This window comes from Capricornis sumatraensis, chromosome 19 (genome assembly GCF_032405125.1).
Source record: "Capricornis sumatraensis isolate serow.1 chromosome 19, serow.2, whole genome shotgun sequence".
Lineage (NCBI taxonomy): Eukaryota > Metazoa > Chordata > Mammalia > Artiodactyla > Bovidae > Capricornis > Capricornis sumatraensis.
In genome coordinates this window covers 62594305-62613339 of record NC_091087.1, presented here as the reverse complement: position 1 = coordinate 62613339, position 19035 = coordinate 62594305, and the positions used below count along the sequence as shown (strand labels likewise).

Sequence of the window (19035 nt, the reverse complement as noted above, 5' to 3'; positions counted from 1 at the left end):
ATTTGTAGAGAAAAATGTTCATAATATGCACTGTCTCTTAGTATTCCATTTCAGTTGCTTTGAGAGAGAGAATAAGAACAGGACGTGCTGCTTGAGATAGGGTTAAGCCTATTTGCTCCGTTTAAAAATGAGTTTAAGCTCTTCTCACCCTCAGGTGGATCAGTAAGAGTTGACAGCCCTGCCCACAATGACCATTGTTCTTAGTCCTTTGAAAGACCTGGTTTTATGGCCTGTCTCGCTAAAGTTCCAGAGTGATTCACGACAAGGCTCTGTTGTGAGAGTAGCTTTTTCTGGTGGGAGACCCAAGGGTATAAGAATGGGGACCGCTGCCTCAGGGCTGTGTCGTGGGAGGGAGCACGAGGCCTGCAGAAGAGGCAGGAGAGGTGCCCACGTGATACCACCTTCCTTAGCTGAGCTGTCCCCTCGCTCATCCTTCCAGTCCTGCAAGGATAAGCTTCTTAATATACACGCTGAGAGATTTGTTATCCTGCCCTAGTTCTTTTTGACAAGTATCGGGTGAGCTGGCAGAAGGGAAATAGTGAGGGGTAGACCATTTTCCTTTATATTTTTTAAAATGTATTTTTATTTATTTGGCTGTGCTGGGTCTTAGATGCAGCATGTGGAATCTAGTTCCCCGTCTAGGGATCAAACCTGGTCCCCATGCATTGGGAGCATGGAGTCTTAGCCATGGGACCATCAGGAAGTCCCTGAGGGGTAAATCTTCTGATGAGGTCTTGAATGCCCATTCTTGGAGCAGGGCCAGGCCCTCCCATAATGCCCCATGGCCTTGGGCCTTGTCCCAGGTGAGATGGTTCAGATCTTAGAAGACCACCTTGATTTCAATGCAGTACTAAACACAGATCCACCAGAGACGAGCATCTTGGCTGAGCTGCGGAGACCACTGGGGAGAGGCCCGGAGACACTGACTTGCAGAGCTCCCGCTGTCCTGACACTCACCTGCAAGCCATTCTCCTCCCAGCTCATTTCCAGGCAGGTCCCTGAAGAAGAAGGTTATGGGTTTAGAAGCGAGGGATCGAATTTCCTGACAGTCTGTAAAACCTTCTGGCCATCCCTCCACCTGCTATTCATTGATTCAGCAAATAAGCATTGAGGACATCCCTGCCATATGCCAAGCCCTGTGCTGGCTTCTGGGGGATGGCTTCTGCCCTCATGGAAACTGTAGTCTAGAAAGGGAGCAGATGATAAATCAGTAAACAAATAATGAACAATACACTGACAGGCTGGTCAGTGCCATGAAGGAAATAAACAGGATAAACAAAGGACCTATAAAGAGACGAGGAGGGATCATTCTTTAGGGGAAAGACTTCTCTGCACCAGAGACATCTGAGCTGAGACCTCAGGGAGTTGAGGAGTGGAGGGAGGGCATCCCAGGCAGAGAGGACGCAAAGATGCAGAAGAGCCTCGGCATGCTCAGAAGCGGAGAGACTGTGGCCGGAGAGGAGGGAGAATGGTTTGGGGGAGTTCAGAGAGGAGGCCGGAACCAGGTTATGCAGGGCCTTGAGGCCACAGTCAGTTTGGATTTTCTTCTGAGAGCAAGACAGGCCCCTTGCTGACAGCGTTATGCAGGAGCGATAATGTAATTAAAGATCACGGGGTCCTCACTGCAGTTCAAAACTGTGAGGCTTATGTATATGTGCTGCTATAGGAAGAGTCACAAGAGACCCTGCGTGGGGAAAAATCCCAAGAAACAGAACATAGTCTAAAATATGCCAAAAAAATAAAATAATAAAATAAAAAAATAAAATATGCCGCTGATGTTTTCTTAAAAGAGAAGTTGTATATGTATATATAGGCTTGCCCGGGTATAAAATATAACCACATTAAGGATGCACAAGAAAAGAAGAAGAAAGAGGATCCAAGTTTGAGATGAACTTTTGGGATGAGAACTTCTAACATAGTGTATTTCAAATTGTAGGTCACAGCTCAGGAGAGGTTCTGAAATTACCTAAGTGAAGTCACAGACAGCACTTAAAATATCAACCTACATCTTGCATAGTAAGGAGGGCATTTTGTGCAAGTTGTTTTAATTATTTATGTGTGTAGATACATAACGCACGTACATGTATATAAATGACATGTACACACATGCATGTACATATGCGTACATGTGTTGGCTTGCAGTATAAAATGTTTGAAACTAAGCGTTACAGTTGAGAATGTTTGAGAAATATATCTTAAGGATCTTCATGGTGGAAAAGTTGAGAAACGTGACTTAGTGATTTTTTCACTAAGTTTTCTTTACTTCTGTCTTAGTTTCCTCATCAGGCTTCTCTTCCAGATAATGCTCTTCAAATTAAAAAGAAAAAAGTCAAAACCAAAAATAAAAAGAGAAGATACCCAAGAAGCAGGTGAGGGGTTGCTCCTGGGGTGGGGAACCGTAGCACAGGGTAAGTGAGGTCCAAGGGAGACTTCCTCTTCATAGTATGTGCTTTTGTGTGGTTGAATATCTTACTATGTGCCTGCATTACTTATTCAGCTAAAAAAAAAAAAAGTTTGTCTAAATGGTGGTCACCCTGGCCGCCATGTGGAACGAGGGCGAGCCCAGAAACAGAGGACCAGCTAGAAGGCTCTGGCTGGGGCTGCGGTGAGAGATGGTGGTGGCTTCACCTGTGGCCTTGGTGATGGAGATGGATACAAGCTAGATTCAGCATGTTCCGCCCAACAGTCGCAAGGAAAACTGTGTGCGTTAGAGGTGGGGACTGGGTCTACCTGACTCTATCTGCCTTATCTTTGTGGAAGGAAGGGTTCTTGGGCTCCTTCCAGGTGTTAAAAGCTTCAGAATTCCCAAGAATGTTGAATCCATCACAACGTGGAGGACACGGTTATGGACATGTATCCCTTTCATATCCTAACGCAACTGTCACAAGTGACCTTTAATGACCATCAAAACACAGTTACACTCCGTTTCTCAGTGGAGCTTGCTTGCTTTGCAGAGAGATGCCAAAGGCCAATACCTGTTTGACCTTCTCTGCCACCACCTGAATCTACTGGAGAAAGACTATTTTGGGATCCGCTTTGTGGACCCTGATAAGCAGCGGGTAAGTCTATATTCAAAGCACGGATTGGGGAGAGGGTCGGTCGGTAAGCCTGAGGCACTAACTGTCATTCATGTTCAGAGCTTAGTCTCAGGAGTCAGGGAGCCAACTGGACCCTGCAGATGGACATCATCTCTTCGGCTCATATTGAGAGACCTGGAACACCCCGCAACAGAGCTCACCTGGCATGGTCCATCAATTGCTAGACACTGAAATGGCAACCTGGAGAGCTGAAGTTGTTGTTGTTCAATTGCTCAGTCGTGTCCGACTCTTTGTGACCCCTTGGACTGCAGCACACCAGGCTTCCCTGTTCTTCACTATCTCCCGGAGTTTGCTCAAACTCCCGTCCATTGAGTCAATGATCATCCAACCATCTTGTCCTCTGTTGACCCTTCTCCTCTTGCCCTCAGTCTTTCCCAGCATCAGGGTCTTTTCCAGTGAGTCAGCACTTTGCATCAGGGGGCCAAAGTATTGAAGCTTCAGCTTTAGCATCAGTCCTCCCAGGGAATATTCAGGGTTCATTTCCTTTAGGATTGACTGGTTTGATCTCCTTGCTGTCCAAGGGACTCTCAGAAGTCTTCTCCAGCACCACAGTTTGAAAGCATCAACTCTTTGGTGTTCAGCCTTCTTTATGGTCCAGCTCTCACATCCATACACAACAAATGGAAAAACCATAGCTTTGACTATACAGACCTTTGTCAGCAAAATGACATCTCTGCTTTTTAATATGCATAAGAGCTGAAGAGATTTGCCCAAAGCTGCCCAGTTAGAGGCAGAGCAGCTGAGCTGGTGTGGTGGCCCCAGAGCCCAGGTCACAGGCTGAGGCTGTCCTGCCCCTTCCCTGGTAAATGGGCATGCTTGCCTTGGTCTGGTTAGGAGGGGCCTCGCCTGAGAGCCACAGCAACCCTCTCCGGGCAGGACAGGGGTGGAGCCCAATTGACACAGGCTTTTCAGCCCTTGCAAATCCTGCAGTTCTTCTTCACCTTCCACAGACAGTGACGTGTGAAGAAAAAAGGGTAAAACGTATCCTGTTCAAGGGTGAAGTATGTCCTGTCCATTATTTTTCACTTAGAATGTGTTTGAGGAGAATAAGAGAGTATGTTGAGATTGCTGCTGCTGCTAAGTCGCTTCAGTCGTGTCCAACTCTGTGCGACCTCATGGACGGCAGCCCACCAGGCTCCTCCATCCCTGGGATTCTCCAGGCAAGAACACTGGAGTGGGTTGCCATTTCCTTCTCCAATGCATGAAAGTGAAAAGTGAAAGTGAAGTCGCTCAGTCGTGTCTGACTCTTCACGACCCCATGGATTGCAGCCTACCAGGCTCCTTCATCCATGGGATTTTCCAGGCAAGAGTACTGGAGTGGGGTGCCATCGCCTTCTCCGATGTTGAGATTACAGAGATTTAAAGCCAAAGGAGACAGAAAAATAAGGAAAAGGAGAAGTAAACTTTGATGGAGTGGCTGCCGTGTGCCAGGCTCCATGCTGGGCACACACCTAGACCTTTGAGCTGATGGATGTTGAGCACTGAGGTGTTATCATGCACGAAGCTGAGAGCTTCACATAAGTTATTGGATCCTTCCCATGAATGAGATGCGTACCAGCAGTTGACCATCCACTCTCCAGACGAGTGAACAGTCCTCCCGACAGGTTACCTAACTGGCCCAAGGCAAGTGACAAAGCTGCTCAGACCTGCCTGATGCCAGAGCCTGTGTGGTTTCTGGGGTTCCCTGCTGAATTCCTGCCCTGTGGCCTCTAAAGTGACCTGATTCCATGCCTTTGTTGAGGGTTTAAGCTCAGCAGGGAGGCTTGCAAGGGTCCTTGAGCACTGTGAGGAAATGGACCAGTAGAGAACTGTCTTCTATATCTACTGATCACAGTAGAGATGGAGGAGGTGAGCTCCCCAGCTCCCCCTAGACCTCTTCCCCTGAGCACCAGGGAGGCAGAACCTGACGCTCACACCCATGCCGTCCCTGCCCACTCTTCAGGGGTCTCTGTAGGGTCTGGGATTCCTCTGGCCACTCTTGGACGATCTGCCCTCACTCCCCATCCCCTTTTGCGCCTCAGGCCCTGGGCTCATCCTGACCTCAGCCTGTCCTTCAAGCCTCCCGAATCTGAAGACTGCACCACACCGGTCCACTCACCCAAATACAGGTGGAAGCTCCCATCTCTGAACCTTCTTTTTACTCTTCTCCTAACCCCACCTCCCCAAGCCAGTGTTATCAATTTGCTAGTGATTCTGGGACCTGGATTTAGCCAGACAGCTGCAAAAGGTCACCCTGGCCCTCACCATATTTGGGAGGATGCTCTCAAGATTTTTCTGCCAGACCCTTGAAGTGTCTTAGACAAGCTTTCCACTGCCTGCCCACCCCTCTGAGTCTCCTCCAGCCTCACTTCTTTCAGGAGTCTCACTCCAGTACAAACTCCTCTCCACTATTGCCAAGAGGAATACAGCCTCTTGCATTCAGCCTCTCTGCCTTCTGCTGCTAGGGGAGCTGTCGCTGCACTTAGTTGGTCGTCACTGTTGTGTCAGTCGCTCAGTCGTGTCCGACTCTGCGACCCCATGGACTGTGGTCCACCAGGCTCCTCTGCCCATGGAATTCTCCAGGCAAGAATGCTGGAGTGGATTGCCATGCCCTCCTCCAGGGGATTTTCCCAACACAGGGATCGAACACAGGACTCCTGCATTGCAGGGAGATTCTTTACCATCTGGGCCACCGGGGCAGCCCACTGTCTATCTCCCTTTGTTCATTTTAATCTATGGGTCCAATACCCCAGGGCGTTCTGTCTTCTGAGGCTCAGACATGTGCTGTGTTTATCTCACCGTCCACAATCCCGGTGTGCTCTGCACAGGCCAGCCTCCTCCGCCTTCCCAGGCACGGCCTGGAACCCCAGTCATTTCCGTGCAATTTCATCCCTTGCCTTTCCTTCCCTGGGAAGCCACGCCGCGGTGGGCCGTGTAATGTGAGAAGGACCTCTTAACCACATTGAGTGCCTATAATGAGTTGCCAGCCTCGTGGGAACTCAGATCAGAGGGAAGCAAGAGAGCAGAGTGTCAGCTCAGATTATCCGTGTGGTGCTGATGGGTGAACTGGCTCTTAGTGGGTCCATTAACTTCACGAACCACGGCCCAGCCCAGAAGGTGAGAGCTGGGCACCGAGGGAGGCCAGGATGTGTCTGCACGGCCCCGGCTGCTCTCCTGCCAGAGAGAGGACTCTGCCAAGAGGCTCCACTGTACTGAGCAAAAGTCGCCAGAAAAGAGGGAAGTGAGAACTAGCTCCTCCATCCGTCTTACAGCTGAACCTTGAATGCTGAGCTGGTCACCAGGGACACAGTGGGAAACAGGCAGAATCTCCTGCCCTCCCAGAGCTTATGGTCAGTGCTTTTAAGCTGCTTCCCGATAACCAAGCCCCAAATATCAGCTATTCTAGCTCTCTGCAAATTGTCAAGTTTCCTGATTAGCACAAAAGCAGCAAACGTCAATAATGCATTTTATAAGACATCCATGTAGAAGTGGGAAAATGATAGAGAACCATCTCCTTCCTTCCTTACCCAAACGTAAGTACCATGGGGGGCTGGTGGAGGGGGGAATGTGTTGCTACTGTGTCCACCCTCTGTGAAAATCCAGGGAAAATAGGATACTATATTAGTTGTGGTTGGGTATCTTACAAGACGTAAATTTTAAACATCCCTGGATGCCAAGGAATTCTGAGTATGTATTCCCTCACACAAGGGCTGGCAATGTGTTGCTCAAACAAAAATGAAACATACACCAGCCATCCCTGCCTTCTCACCATTTATGAAATTCCACCTGCCAGTGCTTTCGAGAGCTGCTCCCAATAGCCTCTGTGTCATCATGTCCTCACGACCCCACCACATCACACAGACACACACAACCCATTAAAGGGAGCCATTCGCCACTCAAGCCAAGCGGAGTTCTGTCCCCAGCACACATCCATGCATTCACTCCTGCCCATCAGTACACCAGAAACATGGCTCAGAACTCTGGCACCCCATCTTGGAAGGCAGCATTGCCAGAGAGCCCCAGAAATGGCATCTGAAGCTGGAACTCTTCCCCCCTTCACAGCTGGTTCCATGGGGAGCTTATTTCAGAAAATCCTATCACTCTCTACTCTCCAAACTTACATATCACAGGCTTCTGAGCCGCGTTCACCCTGGGCTACAGTCTGTCTAGCTATTTAAATCGAATACAGCGAGATATATTTGACACTGCTTCTCATTAGGGTTTTCTTGGTCTCTGTTCTCTGTTTCAGCATTGGTTGGAGTTTACAAAGTCTGTGGTGAAGCAATTGAGATGTAAGTACTGTCCATGAAAAGATAGAAGCCTCAGCCCCAGGGAGGGCGGGAGGAAACCTCACCCTTGTAGTGTGTCTTGGGAACCTTCCATTGTTCTGAGCGGAAGTTGGCCCTAAACATGAGAGGATCTTCTGATGGTTCAGAGTCCTGAGCATCCAGTGGGGCAGGGAGTCCCATCGTCTTCCGGGGAGGGTCTTTGCTGATGGACATCTCTTTTTCTGTGCAGCCCAGCCTCCGTTCACCATGTGTTTCCGTGTGAAGTTTTATCCTGCAGACCCTGCGGCCCTGAAAGAAGAAATAACCAGGTAAGGCTGGTTATTACATCCCTCAGCCTCCAAGACCTGCTGGGAAGGATAGGAAAGAGGGGCCGTAACTTCTTAGGTCCTCTGTTTGGAAAGCTCCTAACTCAGCTAGGCAAAAATTCTTCCTAAATATAGCCTTACTTCTGCGTTTCACTTCCGCACGCTCTCTTTGCTCATCTCAGTAGAACTGCAACAAAGTGAGGTTCTTTCCTTCAAGAAGTGTGAATACGTCACCTTAATCTGGGCATCTGCAAATGTGGCTGGAGTAGTGAGTTACTCAAAAGCATTTTGTTCTTTCACCAGTGATGTGGCCACCAGGGATGTTTTGGGAGAGGGCTGTGTTGCTGCTTATTGGGGGGCTTGAAATAGACTCCAGCAACCTAAACGGCAAAGCAGGAAACTGGAAAACAAGCCGGGAAACACTGAAGATTTTGAATTCAAGTGGGTGACCTCCAGGGTGCTGATGGCCCAGGCTCGTGATAAATTCTTCATTGTGGGGATCATGTTGCAGGGAAGGCAGGCAGCTGCATGGCATGAACCGCGTCTTATCCAGCACCACTTGAGGATGAGAAAAAGCCTCTGTGCCCACGCCACGCTACAAGAGGCTCAGTGAACAGGAGAGGCACCGCTTCCTCGAGGGCTTGGTACATCTGAGCTGAATTCACTCTGAAAGTCTTACCTCAAAGGTTCAGGCACTCTCTGAACTAGGACTCTTAATTTTTATATTAGATCTGATTTTGACATTAGCAAAATCTTGACATTTCCCTGTGAAGGGTGGACCCCTGGGTAAAAACGTGATGCCAGGAAGTCCTAGAGTGGAGGAGGAGATGGCTCCACCAGCACCAACCCCTTCCCTAAAGTCTTAGAGACAACAGGGACTTCCCAAGTGGTCCCCTGCAGGAGGCATGGGTTCAATCCCCGGTCGGAGAACTAAGATCCCACATACAGAGTGCAGCGAAAAACAAAGCCAAGAAACCTTAGAGACAGCCAAGACTGGACGAGGCCATTGCCAGTGCAGAGACTGCTTGTCCTCTAAGGCCTTGAGACCTGTTTCTAAACCCTGAACCCGCCCAGCCTGAAGCGCTGAGAACAGTGCCCTGTGCAGTTAGAACCAACTCTTGTGCTCCAGAACTGGGCGCCTGCAAAGTGCAGGCCCTGCTCATCCACACGGAAGTGGGCATGGCTCCCACTTGGCTTTTGAAAACCAAGCTCATCCATGTTCAGGAGCAAGCCTGTAGCTTCAGGCAGGAGAGTAAGGGGAGAACCACGATGTTTAACCACTTAAGCAGAGAAGAGTTTGGGCAAAGCACTGGCCTGTCCTGCTCAGAGGGCACTAGTGATAAAGAACCTGCCTGCCAAGGCAGGGGACGCAAGAGACACAGGTTCGATCCCTGAATTGGGAAGATCCCTCTGGAGAAGGGAATGGCAACCACTCCAGTATTCTTGCCTGGAGAATCCCGTGGGCAGAGTGGCCTGGCGGGCTACAGCTGAAGTGACTGAGCGCGCCCTGCTTGTGACTTCCACAGTGTTTGCGGTAGCCCTGCCCCTCCCTCCCCCTTCTCCCCCTACCCACTTCCCTCTCCTCCCTCCCTCCCCCTTCTCTCTGGAAAGAGGTGAGGAGGCCAGGGCCAACCCTGAAGACGAGGCTCCTGTCCACGTGTCAGAAACATTTAACACATCTTTTTTGAGAGCCTGACTCCCCGCCTTCTAACACCCAGCTTTAGGATCACCTTGTCCACACCTCCCCGGATTAACAGAGAGGATGAGAAGGACTGGTCTAACAACCCAGAGGGCTGCCTGCGAGAGCATGGCAGACACACGGCCTTCTGATTTGATTGAAGGACAAAAATACACGGCTCTCTCGGCCGTTAGGAGGAGGTCTTAACCATAGACTCTTCTAAAGCACATGTCACTGCATAATATAATGTGCCCCCGCCCACTAAAGGCAGCAGAGACCTGGGGGCTCAGGTCCTGTTCTGTTACTTCTGCGTGGCCTTGAGCATAAAATCCTTGACTTCTCTGACCTTCAGGTTCCTTATTTATAAAATGAGGATGGTAATAGTACCTCACGGCTTTGTCGGGAGGATTAACCACTACACAGGGTCTTGTACTTCTTAATGCACCCCCAGGGAGCATTGAGCCAGGCTCAAGATCATTGCCAGGTCAATCACATGGCCTGTGGACCCCAGCGGCTCTGCAGAGGGCACAGTCCACTTGGTTCTGGCTTTGCTCCCTTGTTGATGTCATAACCCCCACTCCTCTTCTGTCCCAGCTAGCGTCCTGACACTTAAGCAGCTGAGGCCTGAGAAAGCCAAGGTCAGGCTTCTCTCCAAGTCAGTAGACTTTAAAGACACTGGCAAGAGTGTGAACTCCACCCCTCTCCACACACATCCATGCCCACCGTCCTCCTCGGGGGCCCCCAGCCTCCAGGATCCGATGCCTGATGATCTGAAGTGGAGCTCAGGTAATAATACCAGAAGTAAAGTGCATAAGAAAGGTGATAGCTTGAATCATCCAGAAACCATCACCCCCACCCTCCCTGGTCTATGGAAAAACCGTCTTTCATGAAACCAGCTCCGGCCGCCAAAAAGGCCGGGGCCCGCCGCTCTGCTGTTCTCCCCTGCTCTCTGCCTCAGCAGCCCTCCTTCCCTCGGGCACATTTTTCCCAGGCGTTGCCAGGAGCGTGGCTGTCAGGGCGCCTGGGTCTGCTTTGGAGTCTGTGTCCCCGCTCTCTGAGGCGTTCTGGGGAGGCCTGGGCTTAGCTGCATCTAAGTGGGTGCCTGCCCTCGCCTCACTCAATGCCCACAGTTCACTCCTGGCTTAGAGCCCTGCACCCCACCTTCCTGCCAGACTAATTTAGCCATCAGTGTGTTTTTTCTGGGCATTATTGGTCCTAAATTTCACCGCCGTCTCGGCTGTCCCCATAAAGCCGAGAGGAGGGATGAAGTAGGGAGTAAAGAACTGTGCTTCAATTTATCTCTTGGATTCTTCCCAGATGATAAATTTAGATGCCAAATCCTGATTAATCTCTTTTGTCATTTTTTAAAGTAATAAATAGATTTTCTTGTCTGAGCTAGAGACAAGGCAGAGAAAATGGGGATTAGGCACCAGATTTAGCCTTTAACAACGGCTGCAGGTGTTCGAACTGGTTGAAAGATCGAGTGATAGAAGGAGAGTCAGTGCAAATGGGGCCCACCTTCCCAGGAAGCAAACAGCCTGACACATGTTTGAACAGGTGCTCAAATATGTTAATAGATTTTTTTAGGCCATTTTAAAAAAATGTTAATAAAGCATATAGGTAATTTATTCCAACAGTGAGTATCACTTGAGCTTAGCTTAGGCTAAGATGGGTTGGCAAACTTTTTCCGGAAAAGGCCAGATAGTTAGTATTTTAGGCTTTGTGGGCCATAGGGTCGCCGTCACAACTACCCTGTTCTGCCATTATAATGCAAAGCCAGCCGTAGACAGCACATACGTGAATGAGCATGGGTGTGTTCCAATCAAAGGTTATTTTATCTCACTGGGGACTCTGGTGGCAGGCTTAGTTTGCCAGTCCTGGGCGAAGGAATCAAGAAGACCTGAGTTCAAATCCCAGATCGTTCTTTAGCTGGATATGTGACAAAGCATGCAACACTGCCTCTGATCATTCCCTCTCCTCGCGTATGAGACAGGGATGAAACCAGTAATCACCTTACAGAGTTGCTGTGAGGATTAAACGAAAGAGTGCATGTTAAACGGCACGCAGCCTATCCGAAAGATGACAGGAAAACCTGAGTAAATCACTGGAATGTCAGCTCCGTAGAAGGAGGACTCTGGTTGGCTCTCTGCTGTATTCCCAGCCGCTGTGGCAGTGCCTGGCACACGCGTGTGCTCAGAACTGGATGGGTGGGTGGGAGGGAGGGAAGGTGAGGAGACACAGGATGTATAAGCTCTCCGCAAGTGAAAGTGAAGTTGCTCAGCCGTGTCGACTCTTTGTGACCCAATGGACTGTAGCCCACCAGGCTCCTCTGTCCACGGGATTTTCCAGGCAAGAATACTGGAGAGGGTTGCCATTTCCTTCTCCAGGGGATCTTCCCAACCCAGGGAGCGAACCCAGGTCCCCACATTGCAGGCAGACGCCTTACGGTCTGAGCCACCAGGGAAGTCATAGGCTCTCTAGAAGAATATTAAAGGTAATGAAACATGAATCTCTAATTCCAAGGAGCCCACAATCTAGTATTGGGGAGGAAGATGTACTAAACTTGATCACAGTCAGGAAAAAGAAGGGCAGAAAATAGAGGAAGCCAGGGGCAGAGAGGAAGACAGGGCCAAAGGGTCTTCTGGAAGAAACTCTTCAGGGGCCACCAGTGCTTTCCAGAGTTCAGAACCTCTAATTGTGGGAATACTCTGGATTCATCCTTACCCTCCGATGTCAGAAATCACAGTGCCAACGCCAGTACCTTGGATGTGCACGTTCCAGAAACGCTCGGGTTTTCCTCCGTCATCTCTTAGGCTCTTGCACATTCTGCCTTTGCATGGTCCTCCGTCCATTTAGGACAGCTTGGCTTCTAAACAAAATTGGACATGAGGTAAAGCCTCTTTGAAGCAAAACAGGAGAGAGGCAGAGTTCAACCAAAAACGGGTGGTAAAGAGCAAGCCTTTCTGTCTTAAATCTGATCTAAAGCTGATTTCTCTTTTTTCCAGTGAGAATTTCTCTCTGATGACAAGGAGTTCCCCTGACTTCATTTAGGACCTTTCTCTCCCTAACCATAGCTCACTGGATTACCGCAAGGGTAGAAAAAGTATCAGGTAGAAAAAAGTTCTGTTTCCTCAGCTATACAATGTGGGAATTAGGCTCTGTGACCCCTCCTATGAGATTCTGAGCCTGGGTACCCCAACCTGTCTGCTCGTCATGAACAGCTGGTCTGGGCAGCCCAGCGGGCTGACTCCTTGCCTGGCAGCACAGCGGCCCTTGTGGCAGTGCCCCCAGCAACGAGACAGTCTTCCTTAGGCCCTTGTGTGGCAGGGGAGAACGTGTCACGGCATCTTGGGGATAGGTGTAAGGATGCTGTGAGTCATGTGAGATGGATTTCATGACCAACAACACTGAGTCACTGGTTACCTTCTCAAATGAACAAAACACAAAGCTTGATGGAAGCCGCTGGGGCAGAAAAGGAAGGGGGACACCCCTGTGGAACTCCGTTCCCTGGAGCCATCATTTGGTTCTTTCATGAGCCTGTCTCTCCTTGTCCTCGGAAGACTGCAGTGTGCTTCTTTAGGATCTTGATTCGACGCCCCCGTCCTGTGATCACGCCGTCACCAGCCCGTATTCCCACAGCCTTCCCCTTGAGCTCCCTGTAGCTGTTCTACCTTCAGGAGGCTGAAGCCCGCCCAGCAGTGGAAAGCCATGTTTCCGCTCCAGCTCACCCGAGGTACCTGTCATGCATCGATCGTGGTTCTTGCTGTGAGGAGGGTCGTGTCCCCCTTGGGGAGCAAATCAGAAGCTCCAGAGAAGCCTTTGCAAACCCAGGACCACTCATACGCAAACTCTCGCATGCCCCCCACTCCCCCGGGGGATGTTCTCCGCACCACCACATTGAGGATCGCTGCCCAGGGCCTCTGGAACCTCTCCTTCAGTCCAGTATGTGCTGTCCCTGAATGCTGGGCCCAGACAAGCAGAGGGGGGTGGGCGGAGTGATGCGTGAACTCAGGTCCAGGAAGTGATCCGCGAGCAGGAGGCCAAAGGCTTGCTATCACGTCCTCCCAAAGCCTGTGGCAGGTGGGGCCGGAGGGGCAAGAGGAAGAGAAGGGCTCAGCCCCTGCCTTCCACACATCTTGTGACATTCCACCATGGGAAGCAGGGTGTAGACAAACTGGATTTGGTGGTGGTGGTTGTTCACTTGCTCACTCGTGTCTGACTCTTTGTGACCCCGTGGACTGGGGCACGCCAGGCTTCCTGTCCTTCAGTATCTCCCAGAGTTTGCTCAGACTCACATCCATTGAGTCAGTGATGCCATCCAACCATCTCATCCTCCGTCACCCCCTTCTCCTACCTTCAATCTTTCCCAGCATCAGGGTCTTTTGCAGTGAGTCGGCTCTTTGCATCAGGTGGCCAAAGTATTGGAGCTTCAGCATCACTCTTTGCAATGAATATTCAGGGTTGATTTGCTAGATTCAGTTTAAAAAATTACTATTCACTGCATGATGTGATGTAATTTTCCTTTGGTTTTCCTTGGCAAATATTGGGTCCATTGGGGGTATGGTAGGTGGGAAAAGGAGGGGAATTCTTACTACTTTCCACACTACAGCAGTCACCTTCCCTTTGGTTTGAAGAGGGTGGTCCAACCTTAATGTGGTTAGAAGGATGCTTTTGAATTTCTTAGGGACAGTGCTTCATAGATTTTAATATATGTCCAGATCACCTGCGGATCTTGTTACAGTAATTCATTAGGTCTCACATGGGCTTGATTCTCCATTTCCACCAAGCTCCCACCTGCTGTAAGGTGGGCTACACTTCGGGTAGCAGGGCTTAGAAGAGAATTAAGATTACTCCGTTTCTATTTAATTACTTCAATCACCAAGCCCCGGGCTCTGAGCCACCTGCTGGTGACCCTCCTCACCCTAGAAGTTGTGCTGTCACTGGTCTGCTTTCTTTTGAGCATTTTCACATGATCCGATGGGCATGGAATCCTCGGTGTTATTCTTCAGCCTGAAAACAGAAGCAATGAAAACCTCGAGTTGTCCAGGAAGAGCTGGATTTCTTTTTGGTTCAAGCTGATGGAATTTAAGGGAATTTTACTATATTCCCAGGGCTTCCCTTGTGGCTCAGCTGGTCTCTGGGTTGGAAAGATCCCCTGGAAAAGGGAAGGGCTACCCACTCCAGTATTCTGGCCTGGAGAATTCCATGGACTGGATAGTCCATGGGGTCGCAAAGGGTCAGACATGACTAAGTGACTTTCACTTTCCTTTTCACTATATTCCTGTTACTCCTGTAGGGATGCTGTAGTTATCTGTGACTGTTTAAAATCACAAGTATTTCTCATCTCTGAGTGTTTGTGGGTCAGGAATTCAGGAGCAGTTTAGCTAGGTGGCTCCAGCTCAGGGTCTCTCTTGGAGTTGAAGCCAAGAGGGGTGCTGGGCCTGTGGTCATCTGAAGTCTTGACTGATTCACTTCTACCATGGTGTACTCACGTGGCAGAAAGCTTCAGTTCACTTCTAGCTATTGGCAGAAGGCCTCAGTTCCTCACCACATGGACCTGTCTGTAGGACTGCTTAAGTGTCCTCGAGCAGAATGAGTGATCCGAGAGAGAGAGAGAATGAGGAGGAAGCTGTAGGGATGTTATGACCTGGTCTCAGATGTCAGACATTACCACTTCTGCTTTATTCTGCTTGTCTGAAGCAAGCCACCGAGTCCAGCCCACACTCAGATGGAGCAAATTAAGCTCTACCTCTGGAAATGCGGAGTATCAGGGAATTTCTCGACTTTTTTGTGTGTTTTGCCTGACCGCATGGCTTGTGGGATCTTAGTTCCCCAACCAGGGGTTGAACCCGCCCCCTTAGCAGTAAAAGCATTGAGTCCTAACCACTGGACCACCAGGGAATTCCCTGTGGACATGTTTTGAAACCACCACAGATGCCCCCCGGCCAGAGAACTGCTGTGGTGGCTGACTCACGTAAGGGCTTGATAGCCCTGGCTTCCGCTCTTCTCAGGGGATCTGTGATGCAGTGTACATCAGAGACTCCACTCCTTGCAAAGATCTTTCAAACTGGAGCCTCAACAATTCTGTGGTCACAGGGTCCACCCAACTACTTGTGAGAATTCGAAGTAGCCGTAGCACAGCGCCAAGAGGGAGGAATAACATGGTGATGAAGAGCCGACCTCCGTCTTGAACCTGAATCCTGGCTCTGCCATCTTCCAGTTATGTGCCCGTGAGAAAATCGCTGAAGCCTCAGTTTATCTTACAAAAAGGGGACAATAACCGTATCTGTTCTCAGAGTGGTATGTGCAAATTAGCTGAGAGGCTGCAGTAAAGTGTATAATCCCCGGACTGGCAGGTGATCAGTGCTCAATACACATCAGCTGCTATGAGTTGTTCTTGAGAGTCAGCCTACTTCCACCTGAGGTGAGAGCGCCCTGTGGTTGAAGAAATACTTGCCACAGGTTTCTGTCCATCCCTCACCAGTGCCTCTGCTTACACCTTATTCAAATTCTGAGAGATCTGGTTGACCTCTGCCCATAACGAGGGCTGTTCCACATAAGGACAGGTCCACTGGCAAACAGAGGCAGATCCCTCCCACGGGCTCATTCCTTCCCCACATTTCTGCTTATTTGTTCATTGGTTACTTACTTACCCGTCTACCTACCTGCACTGGGTCTTAGTTGCAGCACGCAGGATCTTCAATGTTTGTTATGACATACGGGATCTTTAGTTGCGGCACATGGGATCTGGTGCCCAACCAGGGATCGAACCCGGGCCTCCTACATGAGGAGCACCAAGTCTTAGCCACTGAATCACTAGGGAAGCCCCTTGCTTCTTAAGAGACATCAGCGAGAGTCCGAGGAAGAGGGCGGCTCTGTCAGCCCCTCTCTTACAACACAGGTTGCTTTGTAGGTGCCGAGACTGGAGTTGGCTCCTTCCAGAGCCCAGCTCTGGGCACAGTGCTTTTAACCAGGAGATACCATTTCTGTTTTGAGCTGCAGGAGGAAACTCACAGGTTGTTTGGAATTGAACCTCAAAATCAGTTCAGGGCAAAGTGCTTGAAAGAGTCTAGTCCTCAGGGATATGAAAAATGTATTTGTTCTGGGACATGTTTTGAGATTTCTGTTTTAATGTAGTAAAAGTGTCCTGACAGATTTTGATAGGCTGATATTACATATTTATGTCTTTAAAGCAATCAAAGAAATCCTTTATAGTTCATTCTCTGTTTTCTCTCCAGGTATTTAGTCTTCCTGCAGATCAAAAGGGATCTCTACCACGGCCGCCTCCTCTGTAAAACATCAGATGCTGCCTTGTTAGCAGCTTATATCCTTCAAGGTAATGACTTTTGACAGGATAAGTTTGCTTTTCATGCTGAGCACTGATTACATTATTTCAGTTACCACAGATGACTACTTCTTGGATATAAACATTATCTAACTTGAAACAGAGTCCAAGTTAAAGGACTTTGCCTGGACTCCCTTGATCCAAGAAGCTCAGACCACTCAGCCTCAAGTTGTCTGTACCTCAGGTCTTTCTGGAAGCCCCTTCAAGTCATTCAGACTCTGTTTAGGTGGCAGGGGTGGGGCGGTAGGGAGTGTTTCCCTGCACCCTTGGTTGATAAAGTTACTAAGCCTCTGGAGAGTAATCCGAATCTGTTTGTTTTGGTTTTTTTCTGTCCTTTTGTGCAAATCTCAAAGATGTGAAGCACCTTGGGATTCTGGTGTCAGTTTCAGAGACTTTCCCGTTCCAATTGCTCAAAGTTGAAAATGTTTCCAAGTTACAAACCCATTTTCTACACACAAATAAGAGTTGGGGCTGTACCCAGACAATACCCAGACTGGCTTTTTGGTTTTTTGCAAAACAGAGGGAAAGGTATGCACTCTTTATACATCATCCCTTCTCCTTTCATGAGATGCAGGAGACTCCTAAGTGCCACTTCCTGGACTTCTCTTAGTCCTTCAGCCTGAAACTGTCACTGGGTTATTTTGGGCCATAGCGCTAACATCGTGAAGTTTCTCCCAAAGAAACTGAACTTGTAATCGGAAATCTGTGAACTCCAGGAAGCTACTTTGTGAATAGAACCTAAAAAAAAAAAAATGCTTGCCAATAAGAAACTAAAGTTCTTCCGGCAAGAAAAATGTCACAGCTGCGTTATGAATGTAAAAGTCATTCTATTGCAGCTTTGACTTCTGAGACTCCTGTTTTAAAAAAACACCCAAGTAGGAAGTCTAGAAGGTGCTTGCTAACTTTAAGGGACCCAAAGAGATCCCTTTCATTTTTAAGGAAAACCTGGTCCCATCTAAGTGAAATTTTAAACTCTGGTCTTTTCTTTAGTTTTACCCTGACGGCCATATTGAAATTTGTTTGTTTGTTTTAAAAGAAGTCACTGATAGCCAACACTGATGTTTCCCACTGGGAGCTTTGTAAGTAAAATTATAATAGAATGACCCCATGGCACAAGGTCATTTCAGACATTAAGCCCCAGGAAACCTTTAGTCTCTTTCTGCTGCTGCTGCTGCTGCTAAGTCGCTTCAGTCGTGTCCGACTCTGTGTGACCCCATAGACGGCAGCCCATGAGGCTCCCCTGTCCCTGGGATTCTCCAGGCAAGAACACTGGAGTGGGTTGCCATTTCCTTCTCCAATGCATGAAAGTGAAACGTGAAAGTGAAGTCGCTCAGTTTTGTCCAACTCTTAGTGACCCCATGGACTGCAGCCTACCAGGCTCCTCCGTCCATGGAATTCTCCAGGCAAGAGGGCTGGAGTTGGGTGCCATAGTCTCTTCCTAAATGATAGGAATTCCCAAGTAATTTGGAAGATAGTATCAGGAGACTAGTGCCACAGAACAATACTCAGTTGTGAAAAAAGGGCACATTTTTTTCCTTAATATTTACTCCTCACTCAAGACTTCTCACCTGCACTGGCTATGGTTCTCACTAGGGAAGGAGAAGAGACAAGCACACAGCGGCTGAACTGCTCAACATCCTTCCTCCTAACGCACACACAGCGTTCCCTGTGGAATGCTCCGTGTGGAGAAGGCTGGGTTCTGACCTGGAGACACACTGTGAGGAGTAGTGTGGATCCAGTGACCCCCCGAAGTTCACTGATCTGAGGTCTCAGCAGTTAGGGGATGGACTCTAAATTTTCAGGGGGAGAAAGCCCAGCCCCACCCCCACAGGGAACGGAGAAGTCAGCCTTGGGACCCGATGCTCCTGAACTCCGTGGCACTCTCTGGTTACAGCCAGTCTTCCCGCTCTGCAGGCTTCTCCAAGGGGCCTGGCACCTGGTCAGCCCTCAGTGAGTAGTTACTCAAATATGTTCACTTGATCTGATTTGGACCCAGAGCCGAGTTCTGAGTGTGGGTCGTGACTCAGTCATCATTTGGCTGTGTCCCTGCTAAAATCCTCAGAACGAGACTTAGATTTCGGATGTGGCCGAGGCCCAGAAGGCTCTGATCTCCTGATCCAGCTCACAGTTTCCTTTGCTGCCGCAAAGAGCTTCGCCCCCAGGCTCTCTCCTCGTGGCTGAATGGATGTGGGCATGGTGCAGGGGCTGCTCTTTTACAGCAGTTTTACCTGTGGTGGTCTCAGGACATGGGCTCAGCTCCACTCTCTCCACGTGGCCTTGAAACCAACACAGCCAATAGACACAGGAGGGGAAACGAAGCCGGGCCTGCTCCTGAGACCTG

The 19035-nt window shown here is 49.3% G+C and overlaps 1 protein-coding gene across 4 annotated transcripts in view; it reads left to right on the top strand.

Moving 5' to 3' along the window:
* FRMD5 (FERM domain containing 5) overlaps nt 1-19035 on the top strand; it is a 322722-nt gene that overhangs the window by 277469 nt on the left and 26218 nt on the right. For 3 of the 4 annotated variants that reach the window (XM_068991195.1, XM_068991193.1, XM_068991194.1), the window contains exons 2-5: nt 2955-3059; nt 7327-7369; nt 7596-7674; nt 16588-16685. In XM_068991195.1, the coding sequence (XP_068847296.1) occupies nt 2955-3059; nt 7327-7369; nt 7596-7674; nt 16588-16685 (325 nt within the window). Of the gene's footprint in view, nt 1-2954; nt 3060-7326; nt 7370-7595; nt 7675-16587; nt 16686-19035 lie in introns of those variants that run through there. The other variant, XM_068991196.1, reaches the window with a different exon arrangement.